Below are 23,212 nucleotides of genomic sequence, written 5' to 3'. Positions count from 1 at the left end.
ACTGTTGGAATAACATGTTTGTGCTGAGTATCACTGTCAAACCCTTTTGGAGAAGTGTGAAGTGGACATTCAACAATTTACAATAAAATTGATGAACTGATTCTGCTTGTTTGAGGGGAATCTTGTATAAGTATGGTCACACAGTAATGTGTCCGTTGTTGGTATTTGTCTGCGCCTGAGAGTTTGCTTCTAGACCAATTTTCAGAGTAACATGAGGGCCTTTTCAATGGGCTGACGCATGCCCAAAGGAATCGCTGATCTCATGGATCAGCACTTTTTTCAAAGTCCTTGTACACAATCCAATGCATCATGCAGGCAGGATTCAGCAATAATATGTGCAGCCCTTTACTTTCATCTTCAGCCGCACATCCCAAATATACATAGGGTTATGCACAGCTGCCTAATGATGATTTTTAGGCCTGCGTACACTATACAATCAGAGAACTAACAGGTATCTCCAACTCGTTTTAGAGACCTCCAATTACTCATGAACATCATTTTTGCAATATTCTCAGGTTCCCTATAGACTATTCTCCAATGCCGATCTGAGCCTCAATTTTTACAGACTATAATGTCTTTGTGTGCTAGGATTCTGCAGTCATGTGCCCCTGATAACCTCTCTTTCTGGAACGGAGCCTCTAGTATTCTGCAGGATAGCCTGGATACAAGATAAGATAATATACGGTTGGGCACACAGGATACATATGACATCCTGTGGCACACTTGTAGGTTGCCGAATCAGCCGAGGGCTACTAAGCAGGCCAAGGAAATATTGCCATCTGGCAGAGACATTCCTGGGAAACCCATGCTGTGTGTGGTCAGCATTACCCTGCAGCTGGAGGCCATGAGAGGCAACAACTCTGGTCGCAGGATGTCCAACATATATCATATATATATAACTACCTGAAGTGTTACTGTCCCTTATGTCGCTAGGGATGACCATCGTATGCAATGGCTTCTCAGATCATTACACTAACAGTTTGGTCAGTGCGTAGCTCCACAGCAAAGACAGGATTATCATGAGGCCACCATACCTGAACACAAACGTTTTTGGATCTCAAACAGAGCCCAAATTAGTCGTTAAAGATGATACGATTCCAGGCCACAGAAATCCAGGTTTAATGTTCACAACAGCACTGGAAATGAAAGCAACTGTGCATGTCTGGTAATGGCAGGGAACCCAATGGATTCGGTGACACCAGATTTCCATTGGGTAAGCACCTAGAAATAGTCTGGGCAAAGACAGGGGTGTAATAAAGGTCTCAACTGTGTCTGTGCTTTTCAGCAAGTCAAAATATCCCCTCTCCTAGTAGTCTTTCTAGAGCCTGTTTGATATCTGAGCGCGCCCGTATGTAACTACTGCTCCCAACATCTTCTAACAACTTGTTCAGGCTGGCTTAGATAGCGGGCAATTCATTGAAATGACTATTCTGCTTTTCTTAGTCTAGTTTCGGCTTCCTCTTAAAGTCTGTCAATTGAGCAAGATGTCTTTGAGTTCACCATAGTGGCATGTCTAATGCTGTGTTTGCATGGAACAATTATCGTTCGAATTTGCACAATAACGATCGAATTCGAACAATAATCGTACGTGTAAACGCAGCGAATGATGAAACGACGAGTGAGAAATCGTTCATTTTGATCTCACAACATGTTCTTAAATCGTCGTACGTTGTTCGCAAAAAATTCACAGATCGTTCCGTGTAAACAGTCGTTCACCGATTTTACCTATGTGCGAGATAGGCTTAAGCAATCTCAAAACGATTTTTCCTTACGATATATCGTTCTGTCTAAACGCTGATCATTATAAAAAAAAAAATGTTACTTTGATATCGTTAATCGTACGATCGGGCGAATTATTGCTCCGTATAAATGCAGCATTAAAGTCAACAATCTCTCACCAAGAAGTACCCAGAAGTAGCCTGTATGAGCCATTTTATCGGTCAGTTGGGTGGGAAGTTAACATTATTATGTTAATGTGTTTTCCCTTAGTCCCATTGGCAGCACAACAGATGGGGTGTCTCCGCCCCTGTGAGCCCGCAGGACGATAGGAATATTTAATAAAATTAGCATAGCTCCTCCCCATCGGGCATAAGTAGCCTCCCCAGCCACAGGCTCAGTGAGTTAATGCAAAAGAAAAAAACTACTAAACAACCATAATAGGGCGGGACGTTTGTGCTGCCAATGGGACTAAGGGAAAACACATTAACATAATAATGTTAACTTCCCTGTCGTCCCATAGGCAGCACAACAGATAGGGAATTAGCAAGAAGAACCCCCATAGGGAGGGCCCTCCGTTGCTACCGCATTCAGGACCGACCTGCAGAAAGCGGTCTGTCTACTCAAAAAAGAATCAAGCCTATAGTGCTTTACAAAAGTCTGTGGAGTAGACCATGTTGCAGATTGACAAATCTGTTCTAAAGGGATGTTACATCTTTCAGCCCAAGTCGTGGACACCGCCCTTGTGGAGTGAGCCCTAGTAAACTCCGGACTCTGAACCCCTGCTATGGAATAACAGATGTGAATGCAATCACAGATCCACCGAGAGATTGATGGCTTAGATGCTTTTCTCCCACGAGCTTTACCTTGAAAGCATACCAGAAGATTTTCTTCTCTTCTGAATTGCTGAGTTTTCTGTATGTAGATTTTCAGACATCTCACCACATCCAGAGTTGTAGAGTCCACACCGTCCACAGGAGTCCCTGGAGAAAATACTGGGAGTACAATTGATTGGTTAAGATTAGACACAGAAGCAAATTTTGGTCTGAATGATGGAAGTAATCTTAGCACGGCTCTATCTGATGATATAGATGTGTATGGTTCCTCAGACCCCAATGCCTGCAGCTCTCCCACTCTCTTAGCTGTTGTTACTGCCAACAAAAAGACAGTCTTAAGTGTTAGATGTTTTAAGTCCACCTCTTCCAGAGGCTCAAACGGGGCCTGACACAGTTGTTTCAAAAACAAAACTAAATCCCAGGCCGCTACAGGCCTAGTAACAGTAGGCCTCAGTCTTGTGATTGCTTTGGTGAAGTCCTTTATTTCCTAGACCTGTAGAAGTCTTCTTTTGAGAAAGACTGATAAAGCCGCAATCTGTACTCTTATAGAGTTTGGTTTTAGCCCCTTTTCAAAACCATCCTGTAGGAACTCTAGGATTTGGGAAATTGTGGGAGCTGCAGGATTAACCTCCTTGGGGACAGCCCATGTCTGAAATATCCTCCAGATTCTGTCGTATGAACGATTCGTAGCCTCACTTCTGGAGTGAGACAATGTCTCCCTTACCCTTTGTGAGAGGCCTTCAGCCCTCAAAAGGGAGGAGTCAGCCTCCAGGTTGCCAGACTGAATGTGTTGAGGTTCTGACATACCTGGGCTCCTTGTGATAGGAGATCCTTCCTGAGGGGTAGTTTCCAATATACCCCCCTGCTCATCAGCATCAGCTGGGAGAACCAGGACCTCTTTGGCCAGAATGGAATTATGGCTATTACCGAGGCCTGATCCTTCCGGATCTTCACTAATACCCTGGGTATCATAAAGACCGGGGGGAACACATAGGCTAGCTGAAAGGACCATGGTATTGACATTGCATCCAGTATAGTTGGATTGTCCTCCTTGTATAGGGAACCGAAGTTGCTGAGTTTGGAGTTGATTCTTGTGGCCATTAGATCTATTTGGGGTAACCCCCATCTGTCCACTATCTGTTGGAAGATCTGTTCGTTCAATGACCACTCCCCCGGTACTGTGAGACCTCTGCTGAGTCGGTCTGCTAGCACATTCTGTGTTCCCCTGATGTGGACAGCAGATAACCTTGTTACTCTTTCTTCTGCCCACCTCAGGATCCTCTCCACTTCTCTTAGAAGAGACTGGGATTGAGTACCTCCTTGTTTGTTTATGTAACAAACACACCCCATATTGTCCGTCCGAATCCTCACTGCCTGATTCACCAGCAGTGGTGCAAAACGGACAAGTGCCTTGTAAATAGCTCTCAACTCCCTTAAATTGGAGGAAAGACTCCTCTCTTCTTCTGACCAAAGACCTGAAGCCTCCATATCCTGAATATGGGCTCCCCATCCTGTACCTGAGGCGTCTGTGGTTAACGTAACCCATTCTAGTTCTGGGATGTCCATGCCATCTTTTACTTGCTTCCACCACCGAAGTGATACTCTTGTGTTTGTGGAAAGAGCATGTTGACTGTCCAAGGATTTGACATCTCTGTCCCAAAGGTCGAGAACCTCCTTCTGTAGACGCCTCATGTGGAAGAGAGCCCAAGGGACGGCCTCTGATGTTGAGGTCAGAAGGCCTAGAAACCTCATTAAAGTCCTTAGAGAGACCTGTCTTGGGGATAGAAGAAACTGACATCCATTCTGAATTCTGGTCTTTCTTTCTGGTGTTAAGTAGAGTCTCATGGACTCTGAATCCACGATGAATCCCAGAAATGTTTTTGTTGTAGAGGGAGCTAAGTCTGACTTGTTGAAGTTCACCAACCAGCCTAGCTGTTTGAGGAACTGAAGTGTGGTCTGGACCTGCGTGTTGAGGAGGTCTACAGAGGGTGCGAGGATAAGCCAATCGTCCAGGTAGGGAATTATTCTGATTCCCTGTAACCGTAGAACGGCCACCACCGCTGATATCACCTTGGTGAAGACAAACGGTGCCGAGGTGATGCCGAAAGGCAGGACCCGAAACTGGAGATGGCGTAACTGACCCTCGAGTGTGACCGCAATTCTTAGGAATCTTCTGTGGGCGGGCAAGATGGGTATGTGGAAATAGGCATCCTGGAGATCCAGGGATGCCATGAAGTCCCCCTCCAGAAGTTCTGACTTGACTGTCCTTATGGTTTCCATGCGGAATCTTTTCTTCCTCATGTACCTGTTTGAGTACCTTAAGTCTATTATGAGCCTCCATTTTGCCGAAGGCTTTGGTACTAAAAAAATTAGGGAATATACCCCTTTCCCCCTTTCTGCGGGAGGAACCTCCTCTACCGCAGCGATCAAAATTAAATGTAGGATCTGTTCCTGAATGATCTCCTGCTTTGGAGGTCTTGGTAGATAGGAAATTAAAAAAATTTCTGGGGGAATAGGGTCTAACGTAAGAGCGTATCCTGACCGGATTGTGCCTAACACCCAAGGGTCTTGAATTGCAGACTCCCAGGCTGGCGAAAAAAACATTAGGCGACCTCCTACCGGTATTTCTTCGTCCTCAGAAGTCCGGTTTCTTGGTGTTGGACTTGGGTCCCTGTCTTGAGGTACCTCTTCTAGCGTAGGCTCCTCTACCTCTAGAAGAATAACGGGGTTGTCTTCCTCTCTGGGGGGATCTATCTCTCCTATATTGTCTCCGAAATCTTCTCGAGATTTGCGGCAGAGACTTGCCCTTTTTATCGGACAGCTCTTCCATGAGGTTGTCCAACTCTGTTCCAAATAGTCTTCCTGGTTGGTATTCTAGGTTGCACAGGTGATATTTAGATGGGTTATCACCTGACCATGGTCTTAGCCACAGAGCCCTTCGTCCCGCGGTGGATAATGCCATGGTTTTAGAGGCAAGTCTAACCTGCTGGGCAGAAGCATCACACAAATAATCTATGGCTAGGTCAGTCTGCTTAAATGAGGATAAAATATCATCCCTTTTAACACCAGATTCCAGATCTTCCTGAATCTTTATTAACCATTTTCTGAGCGCCCTGCTCACCTCAGAGGAGGATATGGCTACACTGTTTTGTGCTGCCGCTGCAGCGTAGGTTCTTTTAAGCGCAACCTCCAGACGTCTGTCCATTGGCTCTTTAAGGCTAGAGCCATCCTCTGCTGGGACTAGCGTGCGCTTTGATAACTTTGCAATGGCTACATCCACCTTAGGTGGTGTAACCCAATCTTTGGCCTGCTGTTCCTGTATAGTGTAAAGCATCTTAAACCTGCGACTCAATACCGGAGCCTTCTCCATTTTTTTCCACTCAAACTTCATTAGATCCAATAAACGGTCCTCAAGCTTAAATGCTCTAGAACCCTTTGTTGCAGAAGATGAGTCAGCTGACTCTTCTGGCTGGTTGATTAGCTGTACAGCTTTAATCAGCTTTTGAGCCCTGTCAGCTGGGAAATAGAGCTTTCCAGGCTGAAGATCACCCTCATCAGAGGATGATGAGGATGATGGTCCAACTTCATCCAGTACTCTGAAGTCCTGTTCTGACTGTGAGTCCAGGGGAGAGGACTGAGCCCTTCTGGCTCTCTTCCTGGGTTTCTGAGTTAAAGAGTCCTTTAGTTCAGAAATGGACTTTTGTACAAAATCCGTTACCCAGGTCACTAGATCCTGTATGGTTGGTTCCTCCTTATCAGACTCTCTGGGGCGACAGTCCTGGCAGGTGGTAGATTCCCAACCATCAGGTAGAGGTCCCTCTATAATTAAAGATAGGGGCCATAAGACTGGGATAAAATCTGTGCTGCAACAGATCTGTATGTATATATATATATATATATATATATATATCCCACTAATTACCACAGCGATTACATGCTAGGTGTTTACGCTTGGAGGTGGCCTTCCTTCCTCCTGACCCTCTGCCTCCTGATTCCATAGAAGACATATAAGGGTATACATGCCAATAAGTATCCAGCAGACTGAGCATAAGCAGATAAAAGATACAGTGTACTTACTATACCGAAAGTCAGTTCCAACTTCACAATCCAGATCCTGATAGCTCGTCAGTAGCACCCACTCCTTACTGCAAATCACTGACAGCACTAGGAGTTACTGACGCCAGTCTTAAATATGGCCGCCTTGGCGCCAAACCTTAGCCCCTCCCCCAGCCACTGTGCTCTTTTCCCCTCACCCCCAGCAAATTCCGGTAACATGCAGAGATTCACCAGCGCTAGCTCTCACTTACCCTCCGAGGATGCTCCCTGGCCTCCGGTATCCCGAGTCTCCGTGCGCCGCTCACCAGAGTGTACGGAGTCTATCAGTCCTATAGCTCCAACGTCACTTCCGGCGCTCTGGACTCCAGAAAGATGGCGGCGCCCCTGTGCGGGGACACGCCATCCAAGTTATCACTGCCGGCCAGAAAGACCTGTGAAGGAATACCTGGGATCCCCGCGTTGTTTCTGACACTGAGTAGCGCCGGAGGGAGAGGGAAAGGCACAGTACACCGCAGGGCAGAGGGAGACCAGGTAAACATAATGCCGAATCCTCAGGCTAGCTGACAGATTCGGCTGTTCAAAAAACACCCGTCCTTGGTGTAATACGCCTGCGGGCCCAAGGACGAAAAAAAAACTCACTGAGCCTGTGGCTGGGGAGGCTACTTATGCCCGATGGGGAGGAGCTATGCTAATTTTATTAAATATTCCTATCGTCCTGCGGGCTCACAGGGGCGGAGACACCCCATCTGTTGTGCTGCCTATGGGACGACAGGGAAGCAGTTTTCTGCATGCTGCATTCACATGTTCTGTGACATTGTCCGTGATCACGGATCTGCGACCACAAACAATTTTAGGGGCCATTGAATCTTATGAGTCAATTCAGATGATCCGTGCTTCGACCCATGCCAGAAAAAATAGGGCATGTCATAACTTGGTGATCACAGCACGGATTAACCGTCTATCGGATCTGTGTTTTTCACAGAGTCACGAATGTCTCGGATGAAAAACATGGATCAGATCAAAGCAAAGTAGCCATTTTTTTTTACCAGTCCAACATGCAAGATGCACGGACCACAGAGTAAAAATAGCGGACAGGGAAAAACAATGAATGTATTACTAAAGCCTGAGTGTCCACAGACCACACCGGCAGTCATTACACACCTGCCTAGGACATTTGTGGGACGTATTTGGAATATACTGTATTCCATACTGAATATACTGATGGGAATGTATTCACACTCAGCGCTATATGAGTGTTAGCATATATCTGATGGGAATGTATTCACACTCAGCGTTATATAAGTGTCAGCATATAAGATCATTCTGGGTGTATTTGTATATCTCAGTACCTTTAGTAATACAGCTTAAGTTTTATTTATAACATTATTGCTGATTACATAGTGTACTTTAGTATTTCTTTGCATAGTAAGCGAGTACTGAATGTACCAAATATATAATGGTATTTGCGCTGTGTATTTTATGATTATTTTCCACCTATATTGCAAAGAAGTCAACTTCTGTCTTGCCCATTGATTTATCTGGATGCATATTCATGTATTGATTTGTCTAAGATTATGTAACTATTCGATTCTAGTTGTGAATACTGCAGATTTGTTAGTTCTTTTAATCATAGAGCCACACCCCTGTAGTATACACCTGTTGTGGTCACTATTTAGAGAGGGTGGCAAAGGTAGAGTTTGAGGTGAGCAAGAGCGTGCATGCACTTGAAACACGTCGGAATTCTGTGGGGTCACTGCACAAAGGTTTTCTGCATATTTGGAAATAAAGCATTCTTCTTTGCAAGTGGCAGATCACCAGTTTTTCTCTAGGAAATAACAGCATGCAGAGTTTGGCTACAATCTGACATTTCTATCTGGGTGAATTATTTCTTTTTAGTCAATGAGTTCATTAGATTTAGTTGTAGTTGAACATTATCTATAATGTGTCCATACACATTATATGTCTGCAGGTGCCAATGTCAAGAGATATCCAGATGAGACATTAATCTTTGATGCCTCGCTTCCCTTTAAGATAAGCTGTTACTGAAGAAGCTTTCAGCCGCTTATCTCCCTCCATCCCTTAAAATAACACTCAACCTCAGCTGAATATGCATAGAGGATATGACTCATTCAGCCGCCAGCTTTCTTAGGCTGGGTTCACACTACATATATTTGAGGCTGTATTTGGTCCTCATAGCAACCAAAACCAGGAGTGGATTGAAAACACAGAAAGGCTCTGTTCACATAATGTTGTAATTGTGTGGATGGCCGCCATATAATGGTAAATAACGGCCATTATTTCAATACAACAGCCGTTGTTTTAAAATAACAGCAAATATTTGCCATTAAATGACGGCCATCCACTAAATTACAACATTATGTGAACATAGCCTTTCTGTGTTTTCAATCCACTCTTGGTTTTGGTTGCTATGAGGACCAAATACAGCCTCAAATATACATAGTGTGAACCCAGCCTTAGGCTATGTTCACACCATGTATGTGTGCGGCTGTATTTTTTATGCGGCTGGAAATGTGCGGCTGAAACTACGGCCGTGGGAAAAAATAGACATGCGGCTGAAAACATACGGTCATTTACTTGGAAATCTGGTTCAACTAAAAATAACAAATAAAATCTTAAGAAAGTGATGTAAACACCTCTGGATGCATCTGGGAAAGCAGGGAACACAGTTTACATGAATCGCTATTACCGGGGTTTGCGATCCTCTGCACTATAGCCGATGTCTCTCATGGTTAATATATTGAATTAATAAAACACATTTTCGTTGTAATAAAGTTCCTTTCATTGTTCAATGATTAAATTTAAACGAATCCATCATTTTGCAATTAAATATACTGTTAAAATAAATATATATATATAAATAAATGTATATTTATATATATATTTAATTTTTGACAGTATATTTAATTGCACAATGATGGATTCGTTTAAATTAAATTATTGAACAACGAAACTGATTTTATTACAACGAAAATGTGTTTTATTAATTAAATATTAATTAGTACAGGAAGCTCCATAAGCCGTTAATTCATATTGCCGGCAATAGAGCTTTCTGTACTAATCATCACTTTACTTTAATGAAAACATCAAATGTTTCTTCTAATTATGTTATCACAATAGCATTATTAGAAGAAACATTTAGAATTATATGTGCGCTCAGCTGATTGGCTGATCGGTTGAGCGCACGTATAATTAGCGGGTCCGCAGCACAGTGACTTCATTGTGCTGCGGACCAGCGAAGAGGACACATCGGGGTGAGTATAGAGCTCTCCCCACCCCCTCCCCTGCACTGCACCCATACCAGTAAGGAAGGGGGGTCACTTAACCCCTTCCTTGCTGGGATGGTTGCAGTCTGACATCAGTCTGGCCCCCAAGGGGTTAAGGGGGATGCAATACATCCTCCCTTAACCCCTTGGGGCCAGACTGTAAGCAGCGATCTGTAAAGATGCTGCATACTGTAAGGAGCACAACACCGCTCACAATGATGGGTGTTGTGCTCCTGTTTGTGTGTTTTTTGTGTGTTTCTCCCTTTTTGTTTTTCAGATATCGGTATCCTGTGGATTACGTCGGATTCCGTGGACTACGTCGATGACCAGCGGTTGTTTGTTGTTTTTTTTTTTTATAAAATGGTAAATGAGGGGTGTGGGGGTGTTTTTATTTGAATAAAAAAATGTTTTAACTTGTGTCTTGTCTTTATTTCTTTACTTTATAGACTTAGTAGTGGAAGCCGTCTAATAGATGGAATCCATTACTAAGTCGGGGCCTAGTGTTAGCCGGTATAAAATGGCTAACACTAACCCCCCATTATTACCCCAGTACCCAATGCCACCAGGGGTACTGGGAAGAGCCAGGTGCCAGTGGTCCCGGAGCATCAAAAATTGGCGCTCCTGGACCGGGCGGCAGCAGGCTGGTAAGATTTAGGCTGGGGAGGGCCTAAAGCAATGGCTCTTCCCACCCTGGTGTTACCAGGCTGCTGTCGTTTGGTTTTTAACCCGGCTGGTTATAAAAAATAGGGGGGACCCTTTGCGTTTTTTTTTTATTATTTATTTATTTAAAAAAACCGCATAGGGTCCCCCCTATTTTTATAACCAGCCTGGTAACACCAGGGTGGGAAGAGCCATTGTTTTAGGCCCTCCGCAGCCTAAATCTTACCAGCCTGCTGCCGCACCAGTCCAGGAGCGCCAATTTTTACACTCTGGGAGCACTGGCACCCGGCTCTTCCCAGTACCCCTGGTGGCATTGGGTACTGGGGTAATAATGGGGGGTTAGTGTTAGCCATTTTATACCGGCTAACACTAGGCCCCGACTTAGTAATGGATTCCGTCTATTAGACGGCTTCCACTACTAAGTCTATAAAGTAAATAAATAAAGACAAGACACAAGTTAAAAAATGTTTTTATTCAAAGAAAAACACCCCCACACCCCTCATTGACCATTTTATTAAAAAAAAAACGATGTAGTCCACGGAATCCGATGTAATCCCCAGGATACCGATATCTGAAAAACAAAAAGGGAGAAACACACAAAAAACACACAAACAGGAGCACAACACCCATCATTGTGAGCGGTGTTGTGCTCCTTACAGTATGCAGCATCTTTACAGATCGCTGCTTACAGTCTGGCCCCCAAGGGGTTAAGGGAGGATGTATTGCATCCCCCTTAACCCCTTGGGGGCCAGACTGATGTCAGATTGCACCCATCCCAGCAAGGAAGGGGTTAAGTGACCCCCCTTCTTTGCTGGGAGGGTTGCAGTGCAGGGGAGGGGGTGGGGAGAGCTCTATACTCACCCCGATGTGTCCTCTTCGCTGGTCCGCAGCACAATGAAGTCACTGTGCTGCGGACCCGCTAATTATATGTACGCTCAGCCGATCAGCCAATCAGCTGAGCGCACATATAATTCTAAATGTTTCTTCTAATAATGCTATTGTGAACATAATTAGCAGAAACATTTGATGTTTTCATTAAAGTAAAGTGATGATTAGTACAGAATACTCTATTGCCGGCAATATGAATTAACGGCTTATGGAGCTTCCTGTACTAATTAATATTTAATTAATAAAACACATTTAAACGAAATTAATTAAACATTTAATTTAAACGAATCCATCATTGTGCAATTAAATATACTGTCAAAAAATAAATATATATATAAATATACATTTATTTATATATATATATATATTTATTTTAACAGTATATTTAATTGCACAATGATGGATTCGTTAGAATTAAATTATTGAACAACGAAAGGGACTTTATTACAAAGAAAATGTGTTTTATTAATCTAATATATTAACTATTAGAGGCATCGGCATTCGGCATCATTGCCGGCTATTTTTGAAGTACTCCGTACGGACCGCCTGTCAATCCACGGCCGCATTTCCAGCCACAAACAATGGTCTTGTTCATTTTTTACGGGTCCGTTTACGATAGGGCCGTAGATTCATACATAGTGTGCACTGTGCAGCCGTATATCGTATACTTTCCAGCGTACGCATGAACCGGAAAAATCCGGCCGATGATTTACCGCCCGCAATACAGCCGCACAGATACAGAGTGTGAACCTAACCTTATACTGTATGTATGGCAGACTTTAGGAATATTGGCACAAATAGTATAACCTTTCTGGGAAACTGGAGTACAACAGACGGAAACCTTATTGCCGTCTTAATCTAGAAAGACCACAAGGTTTTCTCTGCCCTGCACATAAGGACAGCTTTACATGTATACACTGAAAAACAAAAACTGAGTTCTTGCTGACTCATCAGTAAAGGAGGCATTGTGACAATCTTGTTTTTGTGTTAAGAATCCTTGACTCTTAAAGGGAAACTAGCATTAGATTAGCAGACTATACCTTGCTGTTATGTTCCAATAGGGCTTGGGACGTGTGAGAATATGGTTTTTTTTTTTTACCTTCATCCTCAGCATCTTTTTCTCTAAATCATTTCAGTTTAATCACAATATGAATTATGCAGTTTGGTGAACTGTGGCCAGGAATACTGCCCTCGATACACCAATCCACCCATCCTCATGAATATTAAAGCAACTCTGTACCCACAATCTGACCACCCCCCAAACCACTTGTACCTTCGGATAGCTGCTTTTAATCCAAGATCTGTCCTGGGGTCCATTTGGCAGGTGATGCAGTTATTGTCCTAAAAAATAACTTTTAAACTTGCAGCCCCATGCCCAACCGCCGGGGCTTAGAATATCTGTGCCCTAACTTTGCACCACCCCTCCGTCCCATCTCCCCACCCTCTTCATCATTAGGAATGCCACTGGAACATTTTCTCCTGTCTGAACATTGCACAGGTGCCTTAACGATCCAGCCCATGTGCCGGGCTGACACAGGTGGGGAATAGGAGACAATCTGGGAGGAGGGACAGAGAGGTTGTGCCAGCCTAATGCATACAAAATCTAGGCCACGCCCATTGGGCACGGGCTGCAAGTTTAAACGTTGTTTTTTAGGACAATAACTGCATCACCTGCCAAACGGACCCCAGGACAGATCTTGGATTAAAAGCAGCTATCCGAAGGTACAAGCAGATTGTGGGTACAGAGTCGCACTAATCTAGCTCTCTGCAGAGATGAGTGTCGGAATGATAAATCACTTCAAAGAGCGACCTCAATATTCATGAGGAGGGGTGGATCGGTGCACATTGGGTGGTAGTCCAAGTGCACCAAACTGCCTAGTTTGAATGTAGATTAAACTGAAGATTTTGTAAAAATGGCGCTGAGAATAAAAGTAAGAAAATTTTCTTCATCCTCAGTGCTTCGTCCCTTATACTATGGGAACTTTCATATGTCATAGCCTGGTGCTATATCCTACAGTCGATGTGGTCTCCAAGATAAAAATCAGTTCCTCCTGGAATTTCTAAAAATAAATAACAATCATTGTTAATAATTGTAAAATAATTGTAAAATAAAAAATTGCAAAGTGAATATACACTGTACAGCTGAGAGTCTTGGATGTGTTAACCTAACAGTAACGGTCCTCGTAGATCCCATGTATGTTATTTTGGTCTCACTTTTGTGACTATAATACCTGAGAATTCCTTGAGAGGCTTTTTATAAGATTTTTGAGCTTGTTTATGGAAATTTGTGCCCATTATGCTAAGAGAGCATTGCAAGATAAAGTAGTGGTGTCTGGTGAGAACGTCGGCATTTAATGGTCTGACATTTTGCACAGCAACATAGTAATGCGTTTAGGGCCAGTTCCTGTTTTTTGCAGGCCCCTGGGCGACAGAGCTGACTAACACTGACACACTCAGTCTTCTCCCTCTTCCTCTCTGGCAGACTGCTCTCCACTAGGGAATTTTTAGGTTCGTTCGAACTCAAACCATTTCATTCAATATTGTTCGAGTTCGAACGAACCTGAAAATTCCTGCTGTTCGATCATCTCTACTCTCCACATTGAAGGTTGAGGACCTTTGGGTCATGTGATCAGGTCCTTCATCCCTCTGTCTCTGTCTCTGTGCAGGTCCTGCTCAGTCTCCTTTTTCTTCTGATGTTCAGCTCACTTACCCTGCAAAACACCAGGCCCCTAGAGGTGCTGTGGGCCCAGGCAATTGCCCAGGAAAGCCCTGTGCTGACGCCAGCCCTGCATGCATTAACAGGAAGGCTCTTTACCAAACAATTGCCTAAAATGTTGTTGTGTGCTGTGGCAATAACATGATTTTTTTTACTCAACATAAGAATGGTCTTCTTCTGTTGAGTGAAGGATTATATTATTGCCACTAAACCAGTAAACACAAACCAAAATTATTATCCGTAGGCTGGGTTCACAGCAAAAAAAGGATTGAAGAACGGATGGAAAAGAGGATGCAATTGTGTGCATCCGTTTTGATCCGTTTTTTCATTGACTTCCAATCAATGGATTGAAAAATACAGATCACAACGCATCCACAGGTAGACCACATTTTTGTGTACGTTAAAAAAGATGGTGGCATTTTGATCCGTCTACCAATCCATTGATTGGAAGTCAATGGAAAACGGATCAAAACGGATGCACACAAATTAATCAGTTTTTAGCAAAAACGTATGGGAAAAACGTAGTGTGAATCCAGCCTTACTCCAAAATTTATGGTAGGCACTGTTACCTCAGTTCATAGATGTTTGTATCCATATGCACATGGACATCCACAACTATATGTGAATAATAAGAATTCAGAACCGCAGAAATTAGTTCTAATCAACAAATTTATTAAGCACATTGCCCAAAAGTTTAACATCATACGATACATCTGTGGTAGACTATGCCTCCTTATAGGGTTCCTAATCTAAGCATATGCTCAGATCTAAAGGCCAGCGGACCTTCTGTCTACACAGCTGTGTGGTTCCTCTTCTTGATGGCTCCCTAGTGCATAACATTATCTCTCTGGACCCTCTATTTATACACCTTTCAGCCATTTAGAAAGTCTAGCTGGTCCTGATTAGAGTTGATCGAACATCGGGAAATCCCAGGTTCGATCGAACTCGAACACTCATGAACCTGCCGCATTAGATTGCTGATGCCTTCCCGGTCTGTGGGGAAGGATGATTGCCCGTGTACTGCCTGGAATTACGGGATACTGTTGTTGCCTTTGCCGACCCTATGCGCACTAAATCAAAGGGGACCACCTGGCAGACCCGAGTACCGTGTTCTGGGACCCCCCAGGGCAACCTAGACGGGTTCTTTTCCTGCCCAACACCCAGCAGGACTGCCTCTGCTAAACGGCAGCCATCTTCCGGCCGGCCCTTGGGCGGCAGAGACGGACTCGTGGACTCCCTGGGCGCCCGGGTACCTGCTCAGTCGGCTGCTTCCTTCAGCCTAGGTAATACGTACCTAGGTAGTAGGTAATAGTTCGATCAACTTTAGTCCTGATTGGTCATAACCTATAATGATTGTGTTTCTTTGGGAATGTGTTTGTATATGTCCAAATAAGGGAAATTTAAACATCACATCCACCATTCTGGTATTTATGGCTGTCCCCAAGCTAATACCAACAATCATGATATGGGTTCTTGGGCACGTACACGGAGGAGCTGGTCTGGTGGGTGATCGTGATCAGCTCACTGTGTACCCATCACAACTGCCTGACACATCCAGCACCATACCTGGGATACACACTCATAAAGCAATGCATACTGTTGTTCCATACATGTATATTTACTACCCACTATAACAAGAATCCCATACACATATTACAATATAATCCTGTATTCCCCTTATTATTTACACCTACTTATCCTTATTTATCCTTTCATATCAACACCTTATACCAGTATTTCCTGCACAATGACTATTTATATATTTGCACCTTGATATAAAGGTATATATCAATTTTATTAACAAGGGAAAAGGCAATGATCCAAGAAGGAAAGAAATAAGCAATTACCCATATTGTAACATGGCCCAATAAGAAAGAATTGCCTAACGTGTGCTGTGGCAATAACATGATTCTTTACTCAACATAAGAAGACCACACTAAACCTGGAACAGACCCAAATTATTATCCCTACTCCAAAAAATTATGGTAGGCATCCTGGTGGGTACCATTTTCTAAACATCCACCAAATTCACAAGTTTAGTTGTTTATTATTTTCCTTCCCCCTCCATCCTGCCTTCAGTTTATGTACTCCCGTGTGACTTCTCCATTGAGCCAGCATCTGATTATTTTCCAGGATTAACGCACACTAGTGTTACTGTTACATCAATAGTTTTACCCTCCTTTGCATATCCAGTTAAGCTCTCCTGGTTTGACTGATTTCCCTGGTTGTTTTTTTAAATGGAGTTTGTCCGTGGCAGGGGTGGGGGAGGGAGGAGGCATGCATGATGCGCTCACCTTGGCACTTTGACACTTGATCTGTGAGTTGACACAGAACTCTCCAGGGTAGGAGAAGCTTTCTATGTGAAAGCTGTGTCAGACTGAAAATAAAAGATTTCCTGCATGACATACAACAAATAAAAGATTTCCTGCATGACATACAACATACTGGAAGACTTGATATTTTTTTAGTAAATTACAAAGCTATATAAACTTTCTGACACCAGTTGGTTTGAAAGAAAAAGATTTTTGCTGGATACCTCCTCTAAGAAGCAGTCTGGCATATAACCCTGAGTAATGTTTTAAAGGCTCTTTAACCAATCAAGCACAATCGTTCTGATTAAGCTCCAAGCAACGCAATATAGATGTTGTAAGCAGGTAAAACTTTTTAATCCGGTGCGGTGGAGGAAAGCAGTGACTAGTCATTTGGGCCATAACCAGTAATGGCTGTCTGTCAACACCCTCTGCCCCCATTAGAACAGCCGCACACATTACTCCGGAGTAAATGTCCCCCATGGTGTGTTATAAAAGGAAACAAGAAGACAAAGGAAGACGGAAAATATGACGGAAAACCCAAAGCAATAGGTATTGAAACTAGAAAAAGCACAGAAAAATGTGGCAAATAGGCAGAATCCAGAAGAAATCAGCTAAATGAAACAGGAAAGCCGAACAAAAACCAGCACTAATGCCTAAACAGAGAAAGGAGAACAGTGAGAATGTATGATAATCTTACAAAAAAGTCTTGTTACTTTTTAGATTAAAGGAGTCCCACCAAATTCAAAAAATGGAGAAAGGCAGAGGGGTGTGAAAAAATAATAAACCGTGTAAAACTCACCTGTCCTCATGGCCTCCTGAATCCCGCTGACGGCCGACAGATGTCTTTTTCTGCTGGATACTGGGTATGTCATGTACTCGGTTCCAGCTGTAATGTCACAGTCCAGCTAAGCGATTGCCCGCTGAGCCAGTCAGTTACTGGGGTGGTGTCCTGAGCGGGCAATCACTCAGCAGAGTACATGATGTTGCAACTGGAAGGGCTGCAAGACACTGGCGGGTGTCAGCTGGACTTGGGAGCAACACACGGAATGGGTAATGGTGCGTTTACACGTAACGATTATCGTGCGAATTTGCGCGATAATGATCGAATTCGAACAAAAATCATATGTGTAAACGCAGCGAACGATCAAACGACTAACGATATATCGCTCATTTTCATCTTTCAACATGTTATCAAATCGTCGTTCGCAAAAAATTCGCAAGTCGTTCCGTGTGAACAGTCGTTCGCAGATTTAACCAATGTGTGAGATAGGCTTAAGTGTTCGCAAAACGATCGCAAAACGAATTTCCCGTACGATATATCGTACCGTATAAACGCGGATCGTTATGAAAAAAAAAACGTTACTCCGACAGTTAATCGTACGATCGGGCCAATTATCGTTTCGTGTAAACGCACCATAAGTTTACTTTATTAGTTCACTATATTATTAAACATTATAAGGTTTACATTATATATGTGTTAATATTACCTTGTCTTTCAATATGTCTACACAGACAAAGCACTGATACGCTTAAACGCACCTTGGTGGTTTATTAGTCAGCCTGTAGAAGCATCGCCACCTGCTGGCCATTTATCAAGCAGCTGCGTAAACTAGTGGATTATCCCAAAATGTGCTGTATTCATGCATAGGTATATATTACAGTTGAGAAAACTAGCTCTCTTGGGTTTGTCTGAACCTGAGCATGCAGCATTTGAGGAGCAGCGGCTGCTAAAGTTGCATGCAGCCCTAGGGAGTCCTGGAAAACATGGATGCAGCCTTTCTATATTTCATTATTTTATGTGTTTACAAGAACAAATCCACCCCCAATGCTGCAGTTCTATAGAATTATACTCTAGTTTAGCTCATCTATAGTCTGAGAATATAGCGGCTCACTAGGGACCTATATACTGCTATAGCAGCCACATCCCAGCTTTGTACCACTCTACCGTTGTGTGACGCCATAATAAAGTTGAATATGTGCCAGACCTAAAGAGGAATTGGCTGGTGTCCAGGGATGGCTGATAAGTAGTAACCACTCCAACAATATAGGAGAAAGCAATAATAAAACACACACTGTTCCACTGCAAAGTGAAACCCAAACAATTTATTTGTGCTAAATGAAAAAAAAAAAATATTGTACTCAAAATAATTCTTTATACATTGTACCGGCTTACATTATTCTGCTAAATAAGCATTCATTAGTGCCAAGCTGTGCTACTTCAATAGGTAATCTGTCCTGCTTCTATTAAGCAATACAAAATGACTGGCTGTTCTGCCAAGTACATTGCTAAAATTTAAATCTCAAGGGTTTTTTGAGGTCGATTTTTCAGTGAATATTTAAAAATACTTAGCAAAATTGAAGGGGGAAAAAAAAACATGCCAAGGTATTTTTACATAGCTTGTACAGCCAATTGTATACATCTTAAAAAAAAAAAAAATTCTCTAAATACTGAGACTCATAGAAATGGATTTGCGGACAGCTTACAGGATAAGATCACCTAAAACTGATACAATTAAATCTTAAGATCCATTTACAATACATTCCACATAGTTAAACAAGGAATCCCACATTTCACTACCATGTCATTATAGATGAGGATTTGGTTTTGTGATTGTTGCATCAGTTATGGTTGGTGTGTGATAGACGCCAGAAGGTCTATGTATAGCTAGCTAGAAGATGTATGTAAGTTACAGGCACTGGATAAATTGAACCTACCTCCATAAAGCCATAAACACATCCTTACTAGCACATGATTTGTACATATAACACTGTGCTTTTATAGGCCTTTATAATTTTTTTGTTTTTGCAACATAAGAAACATGCCGTTATATCAGGTTACTGCTCACTCTGCTATTAAACAGCAAAACTGGCTTTGAGTTACTGGTTTCCACTGCACGTGGGCTTAAGGTGTGCATATCTCAGCAGTTGCAGTCTAAGACTACTTGAATGTAGTGATTAATGATATATACGGGATACTATATAAAATCAAAACAAAAAAAAATAAAAAAAAATCAAACCATCATGCTTAGAACGTTTATGCAAAATTAAGGAGAAACAAAAAATAAAATAAAAAAAGGTATCCCTTTTATTATATAAACCTAAAAGCCTCAAAGAAAAAGCATTTGAGCAGCATGATATAACATTGAGTAAGGTTGCCCTGCTCATTACAGAGTAGCAATGTCCCAGCCAGGGTACTAACGTACATGTAGTTTCGGTAAACATGGAACGGGAACTGTGTGGGAACGTTAACGCTGTAAGACCCACAACACTGGCTGATTTCTGAGACAAACATTTACAACACAATTAGACAGTGAAGCCTATGTAACCTCAGTGCAAATAAAGTCAAATCCAAATATGACATGTAAGCCTTTGGCTCTGAGTAAACTGTTCCATGTTATGAGTCCAACTCAAGATGCAGAGACTGCAGCGGACATGCACTAGGGCTGAGAGGGAGGATGCACTGAATTGTGGGAAGTGGCGGACTGAGATACAGTTGACTGGACTGCGGGTTGTGCCGGAGGAGGTGGAGGGGGTGGAGGCTGCACTGGAGTCTGGGTGTTTGGAGACGGAGGTGGAGTGGGACGCTTAAACTTGTCAGGGCTGTTGCTCCTTCGAGGTGAGGGTCTCTATAAAAGAAAAAAAAAACATAAACAGTACACACACAAGCAAGTCCTGTTGTGAAGAAAGCAGACAGTGACTGACAAGACACAAGTTTAGCAAGGTCTACAAAACATCAAACCAACCAAACTTAAATGTTATTCCCTATCTGCAGGATAGCTAGCGGATTGGTGAGGATCTGACTGCTGGGACTCTCACCAATCCTGAGAACAGGAAGCTCCCAGAATGAATGGTACACACTTTGTGTGACCAGCTAGGACCACAGTCATTTTCTATTCGGTCACCAAACATTTCTGAGCACTGAACTCAGGAACGGTCAGTGGCCCCATAGAGAATGAACAAAGCACTGGCCATGCATGCTCCCAAATCATACCCAGGACTATTATGTCCCTATACTCTGGATTGGTGGAGGTCCCCCAACGATCACCATCTTATCCCCCTATCCTGTGAGCATATCTTTGATGCCTTTTTTTTCAATCAAGAAAACTCCTTTATTTGGGCAATGAACATTGTCAACAAGGCTTCAGGGTAGGCACAACTGTCCCCTGTTGTCTGCTGTCAGTGGGCATGTTGTAATTTAAAAAGGTTATCCAGGCTCAGAAAAACATGGTCACTTTCATCCAGAAAAAGCACCATTTCTGTCCTCTGTCAGGGTGTGGGTTTTGCAACATTGCTTTACTAAAGTGAATGGAGCTGAATTGCAATACCAAACACAACATGAGGACAGGAGTTGCACTGTTTTTGCTATAAAGTACTACTGATTTTTCTAATCCTGGATAACCCCTTTAAATTGACCTAAACCTTTCTACGCCAACAGAAGTGATAATGATATCCTCTTAATAGGTCCTCTGTAAAGCCTGCCCACTTGTCCTGTCCGTTTACCTAATACCATTAGTTCTAATACTACACTCTGCATACTGCCTGCCCGGTGTTACACCGAATGTATGAAGAAAGTGACAACTATTGACTTTCTTCTTAAAGGTGAAATTTGATGGAGCGCACCCTACTGACCACAGGTATAGTAACACACTGTATGAATAACTTGACAAGTTCTTATAAAAGATACCCCACAAATGTAATCTTATGAGAAATGAGATTTGGATTTATTTTATTGGTGATTAAATGGGTCACAGTTTATTCCACCTTCTTTATAGAAACAAGCAATTAAATTAGGAGGAAAAGCAAACACCCTTTACTTACTGTAATACCATGGGATGAGCCCATGTGCTGCACGTGTAAACCTGGAGAATTGAAGTAAGACATTCCAGCTCTAGTAAGGGAGGTCGGAGGTGTGAAGCCAACGGTGTGACTTGCATAGGACAAGCCTAAAACGCAGAACAGAAAAATCACATACAGCACAAAGACATTAAACAGAGAATGTTCAAAATAATTTGTCCATACACATTAGACCAGGGCTTCTCAAACTATTTCTCCTTGAGCCTCACCCAGCAGAGCGAAGTAATACCTGGGCCTCACCAGACTGACCAAGTGAGTGCTGGAGCCTCACCATCTGTGGTCAAAGTCCAGGCAAAAAAACAAACAAAAAAACACTATTGCTAAATCTTCCCCCCATTTTGCTCCTAAACACTGTAGAACATTAAAGAAACCGTTCACAAAAAATAATTATTGCCCCCTCCCCCCCCCCCCCCCCCGCAGCTGATCGGTGTCCCGCAATGCCATTCAAATCCGGCCTCTGCTGTGACTCCACTTCTCTGTCCACTGATTATACGCCGGAACACACGCGCTTCAATGCATCCTCTATGGAAGTGTGTGACTTCCGTCATTCAATTACAAGACAGAGAAGAGGAATCACTGCAGAAGCTGAAGTGTGAGCGCGCCGGATTTCAACGGCACCGTGGGACCAGAACAAAGCCATGCTGCGGTGAGTATACGTGCCAGCGCCTACCGGCGGGGGGGGGGGGGGGGGGGGGTTTGGGGGGGCAATAATAATTTTTTGGGAACTGCTTCTTTAAAATAAAGTACAAAATAAGCCAATACTGTTCTTAAACCTGAGATTGTTGGAGTCAGGGAAAGGACTGTGCAGCTTACATCCACTTTTGTGAATACTACCTCCCCAGCAACTAGGGGGCGCCTCACTGGTTAGTCTCTGCTTTCAGTTTTAAAAGCACTGCATTAGACTAATGTTACAGAATACCACTGACAATCTCATGTGTATGGGAACCTCTCCAGTGTCCTGTATTGTGAAGAAAGCGAATGTCCAACACCAGAGCAGGAGTTCCAATGCAAATCTTCGGACTATGGAGTGTTTGTGTTTTAAACAATAAAGGAACATTTGCATTGGAACTCCTGCTCTGGTGCTGGACATTCGCTTTCTTCACATTTAGTCTGGCTGTGTTGCCTGCAGCAGTTCTGTGCACAGGTGTGGAGACCCAGAGAACAGCGGTGAGCGGCTTTTTTATTCATTAGTGTTCTGTATTGGAGAAATAAGGCTTCTCTTTTTTTGCCAAGACTTTTTTGGTTACAGCAAGCTAGGAGAAATTTTTTGTGATGTCAATGGCCCAAAGTGGCCCCAGTGCAGTCTTTACAGTAATAAAATTAAACTGTTAAATTAAGCAGTTTTCCTATTGAATTCAAAAAGGTTGGTAGAGATGAGTGAGTCTGATTGTTATGCACTTGATTCCCAATGGCTAAAAGTTGTTGGATGCCATCCTAGGGAGTCCAGGAAAACATGTATACACATCCTATGACTGTATCCATGTTTTTCAGGGAGCTTTAGGGCTGCATCCAACTTCTTCAGCCACCGAGCTTAAGGTCTGCTCATCTGTAATGTCTGGTTTAAAACTTAGCAAACAGCTTGTAAATGAGCTACAGACACAAAAAAATGGTGTGCAGCTTATATCCTTCCCTGGTGTTTTATTGTTTATTTTAGTCAGTGCTGCAGGGTAATTTTGCTAATGCCCCTATTCAACGGGTTGTCATAGAATGCTCCTCATTTCCCACTCGCTGCCGCCGATATTCAACGCCACAGCAGCGAGCGGGTGAGTGCGGGAGGGGCGGCGGGGAGCTGCGGGGGGGCTGCCTGGGTGATCGCTGATCGTCCGGGCAGCCCATAGGATATAGCAGCGTCTGCTGCCGACGCTCCTATTCAACGGAGTGATGGCAGCA

At 43.1% G+C, this 23,212-nt stretch overlaps 1 protein-coding gene across 1 annotated transcript in view; it reads right to left on the bottom strand.

Moving 5' to 3' along the window:
* Positions 1 to 18,543: 18,543 nt before the first annotated feature.
* Positions 18,544 to 23,212, bottom strand: part of CCDC6 (coiled-coil domain containing 6) — a 36,446-nt gene continuing 31,777 nt past the window's right edge. The window contains exons 8-9 of the mRNA XM_069980299.1: positions 21,287 to 21,411; positions 18,544 to 20,094 (exon numbers count right to left, since the gene is read on the bottom strand). Of these exons, the coding sequence (XP_069836400.1) occupies positions 19,906 to 20,094; positions 21,287 to 21,411 (314 nt within the window). The 3' untranslated portion in view covers positions 18,544 to 19,905. The remainder of the gene's footprint in view (positions 20,095 to 21,286; positions 21,412 to 23,212) is intronic.

This window comes from Dendropsophus ebraccatus, chromosome 8, assembly GCF_027789765.1.
Source record: "Dendropsophus ebraccatus isolate aDenEbr1 chromosome 8, aDenEbr1.pat, whole genome shotgun sequence".
Lineage (NCBI taxonomy): Eukaryota > Metazoa > Chordata > Amphibia > Anura > Hylidae > Dendropsophus > Dendropsophus ebraccatus.
Note: the sequence above shows the minus strand (reverse complement) of the source record. Positions and strands in the feature narration are given on the sequence as shown.